This window comes from Medicago sativa, chromosome 7 (assembly GCF_051527215.1).
Source record: "Medicago sativa cultivar Bolivia chromosome 7, Bolivia_mono, whole genome shotgun sequence".
In the NCBI taxonomy this organism is placed as follows: domain Eukaryota; kingdom Viridiplantae; phylum Streptophyta; class Magnoliopsida; order Fabales; family Fabaceae; genus Medicago; species Medicago sativa.
In genome coordinates this window covers 36,959,090-36,969,725 of record NC_140755.1, presented here as the reverse complement: position 1 = coordinate 36,969,725, position 10,636 = coordinate 36,959,090, and the positions used below count along the sequence as shown (strand labels likewise).

Sequence of the window (10,636 nt, the reverse complement as noted above, 5' to 3'; positions counted from 1 at the left end):
CACCAATTTCGATTCTGCAAGGTTCAATATACATCCAGCAATCCATATAACAGTAGAATTTAACTTGCATGGCAATTTTAACATGAATACAACAAGAATTTGGCAAAGGGAAACTAAGGTTCTTATTATCAAACTTAGCATAAAAACACATTTCCTCACATGAATCTACACAACCAAAGGTGGGTAAACTATCTATAGAACTCACATTAACATGTTTCTTGTAATTCCTTCAAGCATCAAGCTTCCCAAATATCAAACCCTAGCTTGCAAGACCTCTAGCTCAAGAATCCAAGCTTTCAAAGAACCTTTCTAGTTTCCTTCTTATGCAACCTTCTTGACCAATCCAACTCCAATTCTTTGATCATCCATGAGTTTTGCATTCAAAGAGAATTTGATGATGAATGATGGGGTTTGGGGCGACATCTTAGAGAGGGAAAGGAGGAGACTTCTAGTCTTTGAGGTTTAGAGAGAGGAAACAACATGAAAAATGAATACTTTAGAACCAAACACCTTTATATACCCTTTGTGTGCAAATACTATAATACCCTTCATCTTAATCGTCCTTTCTCCGACACTGATAAATCAACCCATGTTTAACTGACATTACATAATAAACATTCTCCGTCGTACTTTCTTTCCATGAATATTCGTCCTCCGACATGTTCGACTGGTAATTTTCCAATAATCGTCGAGTGAGATATTACAGTCTTAGCCTTGTTATGGAATCAGAGACTTTTTTCCTTTCTTCTTTGAACCTTGCTCTTTACCCAAATGGATTTGCTCATTCCCAAAGTAAATTACAGATATACCCCTACGCATGTTAACTCACGCTAGTACAAATGGCAACGTATGTTAACTCACGTTGCGTGAGTTAACATGCGCTAGTGTTAGTTGTAGCATGTTGCAGTGTGAGTTAACCCGCACTGTCCTTTGTACTAGCGTGAGTTAACTCACGTTCATAGCAGACAGCAGAAATTACATTTAATGCAGTGCAGTACTGAATAGTTAATTGGAAAGTTAAAAATGACCCGTAATCACGCCACATTCATAACTTAACCGAATTACGCCAGTTTAACAAGATTATCGGATAATATGACATAATTGAACAAAATTACCCAAAATCATCGTTTTTCTCTCAATCACGTAATCACAGATAACAATCCAAACGGTCCAAATTTCACAAATTTGCCGGTAATGACCCGTAATCACTTAAACACACTTAATGACACGTAAACGATCCAAATTACACAAATTTGTCCATAAATTTCTAAAATGACACAATCTCACATAAATGGTAAAAATGACCAAAATTCATCGTTGAATTACGTAATGCGAGCAATAATTGGTATGACATAACCGGCCACCAAAAAAATAATTCATTTCATATATTTATATAATATATAATATTCGATACATATTGGCCACAAATATCCAAATTACACAATCGGCCACCAAAAAATATGTTGGGGTGTAATACCACCAAAAAATAGAACGAACACCATCCGACCCAAAAGTGTCATAACCTATCTAACTAGACTAGTGATAGTGCATAATCTTCGTTGCCATCCATGACTTCGAACACTTGCTTTGGCTTTTCCGGAGTGTCCAAAGTAATAGGATTGTGCTCATTTGTTGGTTTCTTTGGCGGCTTCGGCTCCTTAGACATGAGCTCATCGAAGGCTCAAAAAGCCATTGCTCCGCCTCACCAATCTTGTGAGACATCCACTCCGTAGAAGGAGGTGGTATCGGACAATTTTCTTTCAACTTCACATGAAGAAAGTGGTCGGGAATCAAGCAAAGACACATTATGTTGGAATGTGGCTTAAGTGGTGGAGCACTCCGGATTGGAAAATATGTCTCACATGAACCACCCATTTCGGGCAAAGTCAATAGAGCAACCGCTCTATTGTAGCAACTAGCAATAATTTGACCCATATCCGGAGTGGTCAACCATTTCTCTGGAGGCGCAATACCACTTTTACTTGTTGGAGGATGTAAACCATCCAAGATAAGTTTGTAACGGCTCTCGGTAGCATATATCGGCAAGTAGTCACTCTTGTGAGTTTTCAACTCATTAATAAGTGCATGACGAATCAAAACATGATCTTCCTCATTCAATCCCATGTGCCTAGCTACGACCAGGAAACCACAATTACCATCCCCTCTAACATTCACAATGTCTTCAATTCATGAGATTTAGAATTTTTGAAATGTATGGTATTTGCAAATAAGGTTTTGGTTTTGAAGTAGGAGTCGAAGCTTGTGAGCGGGACCAAGTGCCAAGACGTGAACCTTTACTCTTTGGAACATTACTCTTGCCATGTGAGCATTGACTATCGGGATTTTGAGCATCAATAGTCTCCCACTTAGAGGGGATTCGACCCGTGGACCTCATTTTCGGTATAGACTTCACCCTTTTAGGTGACCCCTTGGTGGCCACTTTTCCCAGAGGTGGCTTCAACATTGTTTCCTCTGGAAATCCTAGTTCACGCAACTTGTATTTGATGAAAAATTTCATCTTGTAATGGGACTTCTTGATACGTTCTTGAATGGCGTCCCATTCCTCCGTAACGGAAAAATGTACATCAACCTCTTGTGCAATTACACTTAACCTTCGCCAATGAGGGTGTATTTCATCCAAAAGAATATGCAATTTTTTCTTTCTCTTCTCGGCAAGAATACAAGCACAAGGTAACCCGAACGTTGCCATTTGCACACAACCACAATCTTCTTTAGCAAAGCCGAATCTCCTAGAGCGTTCATATTCGTCATCGATGAAACCCAAAGCGGCCTTAGAGACATACCCCTCTACCTCAAAGAATAACTTGTTTTTTTTGTATTTGTGTACCATGACGGTTATTCTCTTTCCAAAACTCCCTTGTATCTCACCAAATTGGTTTTTCAACATTTTGTCAATTTCATCCCAACATGATGCCAAATCTCCCACACTACTCCTCAAGTATCTTTTCAATTGTGCATGAGCCGATTCAACAATGTTGGTGCTTCTACACCCTAGATGCAAGTATTTATTTGTCCATGCCCTCACAAAATGCTTCTTAAGGGGAAAAACGGTTTCCTCAACATATTTAACAAACAATGGAAACGGTCCGCATACCTCATCTTTGAATGTCAACCATGCAAGTGCAAATGAATCCTCCGTAGGAGAGTTAACCACATCTCTCCAAGCCCTCACTATTTTCTTAACATGCTCACAATGCTTGTCATCATCCGCTTCCTTCGCATCTTTGTCAACAACTTTTCCTTTCGAAGGCTTGGCTTTAACTCTACAATCCGCGTTATGCACCTAGATTTGGCATTCTTCTCAATATGAAAATAGCAAAGTACATGGTCCGTTTTAGGGAGAACTTCGGCAACGGCTTTCATCAAAGCAGGGTCCCTATCGGTGACAATCACCTTAGGCATTTTGCATTTTGAGGTCAAAAGACCAACCAACATCTCAAGTGTCCAAATGAAGTTATTCTCTCTTTCAAAGGAAAGAAAGGAAAACGCAACCGAATAGGTCATTTTGGTAGAGGTGACACCAACAATCTCAAATAACGGCATTCGGTAGGTATTGGTTTTGTAGGTGGAGTCCATGACCAAAACGGTGGGAAAAGTGTTAAGCATATCAATTGAATCCGGATGAGCAAAGAATAAGTCTTCAAGAGTGGTTTCCTCACTATTTGCTCTTGTGAAATAGACATATTGATGCTTCTCCAACTTTGTAATCAAATATTGCAACTCCGTCTTGTCCTCTCTTTACCCCTTGCGCCATCTAGTTCGCGCATTATACACTTGCTTGATGAGTGTCAAACTTTCTTTGTTTTTTTCCTTCAAATCCGTGAGAATATTCCTAGGCTTTGCCAAGCTCTTTGTCATGTCGATAACTCTTTGCTTCTCCTCCGCGTTTAGTCGACCCGCAAGAAGGTGGCCGGATAACTTTGGCGCCAAGTCAAGGTTGTGAATTCCACAAAGCATTTCAATCCACCAATCTTGTGTTTTTTTATCAAAGAAGTATTTCAACCTAAACGGACAATTACATTTCCTTGTGCCCGTGCCTTCAAGCTTCGGTTTCTTCCTCGTCTTAGGTGGCTTGTATTCAGCACTCCTCTCACATTGCATCGGTAGAAATAGTAAATCCAGCCCTTTCCGCTTGTTGACGAACCCAACCAAGTAATTCTTCACGATCTCTCCATCTTTCAATTGTTGTAAAAAAAGACCCGGTGTTTACTTCAATAACACGAACACCGGTAAGTACCGGTTTAGGCTTCTTTTCAAAGTTACCGGTAGGTACCGGTTTTGCTTGGTTGTGAACTATGTGAGCTTCAACTTGAAAAGGAATTTTCACTTTAAACTTCACATCATTGGTTGGTTTGCCTTCACCGGAAGCTTCGCCGAAAGCTTTGTTTTTGCTCGGTTTCGGTTCAACGGCATCCTCCGCCACATTTTCAACCATGTCACTCAATGCCTACTCAATAAAAAAATAACAAAGAAAAAATAAATAAATAACTTGTGCCGCATGCAAAGCAAGAAAAAAAAGTGGTGCAAAAATTCAAAATCTGGGCAACACAGTAGCGTGAGTTAACCCACACGCTAGTGTTATCTTCCTGCGCAAGTTAACTCACGCAACCCATACAACTAGCGTGAGTTAAATCACGTTGAGCCCTACACCTACTGGAAAAAAAATGTAACAACCAGAAAAACCAGGAAAAATGAAAGTGTTTTGACGGTACATTACCTGTTCTTTGATGCTTGATGGTCGTAGAAACTTGTTTCCTGACGATTTGCAATGATTTGGAATGAAAATTTGGACCCAAAAATTCGCACTTTTTGGGTTTCTGGAGGTGGAGGGAAAGAAAAAATGGAGCTTTGTGGTTGCCTGCTAGGTTTTGAACGAAAATAGTACCCAGCGTGAGTTAACTCAAGTCGCGTGACTTAACTCACGTAACGTGACTTAACTCACGTAACGTGACTTAACTCACGTAGCGCATGTTAACTTACGCAGGGGCAATTCGGACATTTATTTTGGGAATGAGCATAACCATTTGGGTAAAGAGCAGGATTCTTCTTCTTTCAATTCATCATCTCCTTCATTTATCTACTTTTGTCCAAACCAAAAAGGACAATGAGAAGTCCATATACTTTTATAACCTCTGATGCGTCAAAGGTGTTGAATTTCAATGCATTATAATTTTAGATGGATGCTCAAATAGTGGACAGTATGCACTCTAAAAGGAGAAAAATTGCTGAGTTTGGAGCAATTATTCAAAGGTGCAAAGCAATTATTGATTCAAAATTGAATTGTGGTTTATTTGCTTAAGAAAAAGAAATAAGTGATTTAGTTTGTAAGGAGATAAACAAATATAGTTTGCTCATTACTTTGTAGGGGTGGTCCTTCACCCAAGTCTGTGTCAGAATCTCGAACTCCTTATCTCTTAACTTTAACCGATTGAGCTACCCAACTTGACAATAATTTATACTATTAATTTAAGATCGAACATAAAAATCAATCACTTCATCATACATTTAACACATAAAATTCAAATACCTTAAACACCTGCAAGACACTCAATCTCATTAAACCGGAACAAAGTTAAAAACACTTTTAAGAAAAACTAACATTTAAAAGACTTTTGTTTTACCTGTTTCCTACAAAAATTTATCCAGACTAAACCATCAGACTGAAAAAAATCTGAGAAATCCTCATGAATGAGATGATGTTTATATAAATATATCTGAAATAAGTTTTTGATTCGGGAGAAGCAAATGACCATTATCTTTAAAGTTTCTAAAAAATGTTATGCGACATAAGCAACTTGCAATGTCTGAAAGAACATAGCTATTTCTTGTAAAAAGACTTTTGATAAAAGTAAAATCTTCCAGTAGCAGGCCCTGATTGAGTAGAGATGAGATAAGCTTATGTCGTATTCTTCTCCGAACTCGCTAGCAACACAAGTAACTCTAATTGACATCTGGTTTCTTCAAGTTCAAACAATTATCTGTTGCTTGTCTATACAACTCCTGAACCTGATTTAATTCTTTCTCTGAAATCAAGAATTCAAATAAAATGGTAAGAGTGCATCTACCTTTTCCTCAAATCAAGAACCAGTGTAAAATCCAAACAAGGGTAAACCAACAACTAAACAAGTATATTGTTTTGATATTATTGCATTTGCTGTACAATAAATAAGTTGATGAAAGTTTCATGGTTTGAGGAAGGTGAGAAAAACAGAGAAGTTTTTACCAGACGATCAAAATTCATATATGATATATGAAATCTTAATACAAGTTGTGCTTATCTAACTAACATGTAACTCAATAAGTAACTAACATCTTTTTTTTTTTACTAAAGGTAACTAATATCTTTTATTATCCTAATAATAATATATGGACATTACTTGATGCTTTGATGACCTTAGTTTGAATAAAAAGCCAGATACTACTATCATGAAAGAGCATTGGTGTCCGACACGTATCTGATACACACCCAAAAAGTATCCACTAATTTTTTAAATTATTTTAAAAATAACTTCACTGACATTTCTCAAATAGATCCTTGACACTTATTTCCAACCAAAGACACAAGATTATGCATTTTAATAGCAGAAAGCATATATTCTATATAGGTTGGGGAAAGATATGTGAATCAATCATATACTAACCACAGATACTTTATGTGCATTAACAAGCAGTTAATAATGTGAATGTCTTTCTACAAACACTTGTGCATCAACGAGCAGTTAGTAATGTAAATGTCTTTAACAAACACTGCACTTATGTTCTCTCTGTCTTTATATATACACATAATAATATAGGGTCATGTTAACTTGTGCCCTAAGGGCACAAGTTAAGAAACTAAAAATGGAATTAAAAAGTAACTTTTGTATTGAAAAGACAAAATTTCAAACTTTTAATATATTGAATGTACAATTTTCAAGAATAAGTTTCTATGTTTAGTTTCTAAACTTGTGCCCCAAGGGCACAAGTTAACATTTCCCAATAATATATAGATTTTTTTGTCAACATATCTCGTCCATGTCGTATTTTGGCTTTTCAAAATTTCCTGTATCCCCATAACTTACAATTTTCTTAGCGTACTATATATGTGTGTGTGTGTGTGTGTGCGCGTGCTTGTCAGTATATAAAGCCAGTCCCAAGTGAAAGCCACTGGCCAATTAATGTGACCAAATAACTGCAGCAGTAAAAATGAAATGCTCTATACATGAACAAAACCACTTCAATGTTTCCAATACCTTTTTCTCAAATTCTCAAATTTAACACTATGCTGTTATGTGCTATTCATAAAAATGAAAATATACCCCCCCAGGCATCTTTTTCAAAGAATCTAACTTGCTGAAGAACTCAACAAATCTTATTTTTATTGTTTATCATGAATTTACATTTAATATGTTAGAGAACTCAAGATAAACAGAAAAAAATTTGACAGACCTGCAGCTTCCAATTGCTTCTGAAGTTCTTGGCCTACAGCATCATTTTCAGCCTGGAAGGTAAAATAAATAAACAATTAAAAAAACACTAACATAACACTATTTGTTAACATCAGACAAGCCGTTATAAACTACTGCAAACCAATCATATATAAAAAGAAGTCAGTGAGTTGAGGTCCATACTTGTAGTTCTGCAATTCTCTTAAGTTGTGCTTCTTCGCCTGTCTCAGATATTGGAAGCGATGCAACCAATAAGTCAAACTGCAGCAGAAACAATGGATATACTTCAACGGACCACTCATTAATTTTAAAAAAAAGTATTTAAGATAGAAGAGAGAGTGCAGGATGCATAATGAGGTAAGGACGCACAAAATAAGAAGTAAATAGGCTAGACATTTAATTGGTATCTATGAAATGTCCGGTGCTGGTTAAATTTTTTAAAAAGACTATTATGCAAGCTGTCTTCCATGAGAACCACATAACTGGACACAAACCCTGTTTCTCTACAGTCCTGAAAGGACAAACAAATTCATTTAATATGCCAGCTAATGTCTTTTTTTGGTATTTAGTAGAATATATTTCCAACGATTACGAAGAAAAATGATTTTCATGTCTGGGGAATGGTTACATAAAGTCAAAGTAATTGTTTAAGAGAGTTTTGTTTAGATACAATCAATACAAATTACTTGAGAAAGTAAAATCAATTAGTATAAATCTTTTAAATAATTATCAAACAATACTTGAGAAAGTAAAATCAATTAGTATAAATCTTTTAAATAATTATCAAACAAGCAATTGAAACATAAATAATGCTCAACATGGCCTTGAAGAGTGCATTGTGTAATTAGCATGGATAAACAGAACATCCAGAATGATGTTCAGCCAAGTGGAACAAACGTCTTGTATTTCTTTAAATGCCATTACTGGTTTGTGAAACAAAGTGATAGAGGCAGAAGATAAAGTTTAAGTTCTGCTTGTATATAACATAACACGGTAAAATAAAAAAAATTATAAGAGCAAACTGGGATTTTATCGTGCATAAGCATATGTTGAGCATAATGAAAGATGAACGAATAATCTATTTCCTAAATTGTGAACATGCACTAGGTTGGAAATCCGATTCTTTCCTCCTCTTATCGGGATATGCCTCCAGTTTTTTATAACTACGAAACACCAACATTCAAAGAGTGAGACACATTTATCTCCTACACACATAGTTATCAATGTGGGATTGCAGTGCGGCGCGGCCAATCCAAAAAATGGTGCAGCGCGGGAGCGGGTGCTATTTCACCGACGCAGACCCTAATATATATATACACACACACACACACACACACACACATTTACACACACATGCATAAAACTATCATACATAAACTAAAACAATATATTATATTTATTGAAATAATATACTCCACTAGAGGCCCAATTACAATAATCAAATTTCATGCTCCGCGGCACTTAAGTGCCGTCGGAGTTTTTATTTTTTTTAATGTATATGTAATTATGGTTGTGGAACGGCAGTTAACTACAGCCGTGAAAGAGCGAACGGAAATTAACTGCCGTTGGGGGAATTTTAGTAATTTTCTAGTGTAGGAGAGCAATTTTTAAAGTGTAAAGAGCAATGCCCTTGTACCTTCTTCCTCTCCTACAATTTTTCTTCACTCCTTCTAAACCAGTGATAAAAGGTTATCTGAATATCTTTCCCTACTACTCTGTGTTTTGTTCTCATTTATCTTCCCTGAACTAAGTTATTCCTCTTTATCGTGTTTTAAAAACTGATTTTTACTTAAAAATCGATCCATGTCAGCAACGTAGCACGTTTACATGGGTGATGCGGTGGGAGCGGACAATATCACAGTGGATCAGCGCTAGGATAACTCTATCAAAGCAGCCGAATCACCCATCTGAACCGCTCTGGCGCGGCTGGGAGCGAGCAGTGGCATCAAAATTTCCCCTCTGCAACGCTATATCGGCTGTAGAGGCCGCTATTGACAAACACATGCCAAGCAATACTCCATCATCAAATTTGTTTAAAATTTGAGCACAATTGTTTAAAATATACGATACTCGTTGTAAATATGATCGTATATTTTGTAATTATTATCACAGATTATATTCAGCCAGTTAATCAGACCCATTTGGAACAGCGTAGTCATTTAATTAGTTTAATGATTCAACTCTTATTACATTTAAAATAATATCCAGAAAATTACTCACAAATTCTACAGTCTAACATAACCATATTTTTTTAAAGCTTCTTCGAAACTTCGTAACCATATTTCAAACACCTAATTATTGGATCTGACTAAAATGCTACATACCTGCTTAGCAGCTTTGACCAAAGAAGCACCCATGAGCTTCGGTTCTTCAGAAAAATTTGCCCCGTCCTCCGTAGGATGTGGAGGTGGTTCAGGGTAATTTGGCGAGAGGCGGTTAGGAGGAGCATCCCTTTGCAATGTTCCGACGGTATTTAAAGCTAAGTTTGCAATCAAATTAACTTGTTCTTGTAGCTGAGAGATTATATCCATTACAAGAACTACTTTCTGGTGGAAATTGACGCAATAAAATTCAAGTTGTCAACTGCAAAATAAGGAACAGAAAGTAGAAATTTGAATTTGAAAACGAACAAATTGGTACATAAACAATTTATCGAACACTTGGCATACACTATAAAAATCTAAACTATTAAGATCGGTTGAGCAATATAGTGAAAACCCAAAAACAAAACAACACAACAGAATCAAATGCAAAATCAAAGATGAAGTTTTGATCACAACGAAGCCACTGACTCACTCACTCACCAGCAGTTGTAGTTGTAATCCCACAATGGCGCAATTTTTCTCTTTTCTCTTCTAGTTCTTCGATAGTGTTTCTCTCGTTTTGTTTTTTTCTTTCTTAGTGGCAGCAGAATATGATATTACCAGTTAATGTATCGGGTTGGGTCGAATATGAATTGGGTTGATGGGTCAGTCTTAAATCATGGGTTAATGGGTAAGCTAGAAACTCATTTAGTGGTTAGCTTTGAATCTTGGAATTTGCTCCTAAAAATGTCTTAGGTTTGATCCCCCATGTGCCAATTTTGATGGGGCGGTGGGATTGATCCCCTCAGATTAAATTGGTTTTTGAATCAGATATCGAGTTTAAAAAAAAAAACATAAACGGATACGTTAGATCTAGCTAACGTG

The 10,636-nt window shown here is 36.6% G+C and overlaps 1 protein-coding gene and 1 pseudogene across 4 annotated transcripts; both read right to left on the bottom strand.

Moving 5' to 3' along the window:
- Positions 1-3,759: 3,759 nt before the first annotated feature.
- LOC146906018 (uncharacterized) lies at positions 3,760-4,456 on the bottom strand (annotated as a pseudogene).
- Positions 4,457-5,539: 1,083 nt separating this feature from the next.
- MED21 (mediator 21) lies at positions 5,540-10,418 on the bottom strand. Of its 4 annotated transcripts, none has more exons than XM_085726453.1 (5): positions 10,253-10,418; positions 9,773-10,031; positions 7,632-7,709; positions 7,450-7,501; positions 5,540-6,044 (listed from the first exon to the last, which is right to left on the bottom strand). In XM_085726453.1, exons 2-5 carry the CDS (start codon positions 9,977-9,979, stop codon positions 5,962-5,964), a joined length of 420 nt encoding a protein of 139 aa, XP_085582579.1. In that variant the 5' UTR covers positions 9,980-10,031; positions 10,253-10,418; the 3' UTR covers positions 5,540-5,961. The 4 variants fall into 4 exon arrangements, with proteins under 4 accessions (XP_085582579.1, XP_085582582.1, XP_085582581.1 ...); XM_085726456.1 differs by having other exon boundaries at positions 9,773-9,994; positions 10,253-10,349; XM_085726455.1 differs by having other exon boundaries at positions 10,241-10,348.
- Positions 10,419-10,636: the final 218 nt, after the last annotated feature.

What these genes read in the sequence shown, in the direction of transcription:
- MED21 (XM_085726453.1), bottom strand. Translation starts at nt 9,979, where the DNA reads ATGGATATAATCTCTCAGCTACAAGAACAAGTTAATTTGATTGCAAAC. An exon ending in TGGTCAAAGCTGCTAAGCAG is followed by an intron (nt 7,710 to 9,772) that starts GTATGTAGCATT and finishes TTTCTGCTGCAG; the next exon opens with TTTGACTTATTGGTTGCATC. An exon ending in AGAGAATTGCAGAACTACAA is followed by an intron (nt 7,502 to 7,631) that starts GTATGGACCTCA and finishes TTTACCTTCCAG; the next exon opens with GCTGAAAATGATGCTGTAGG.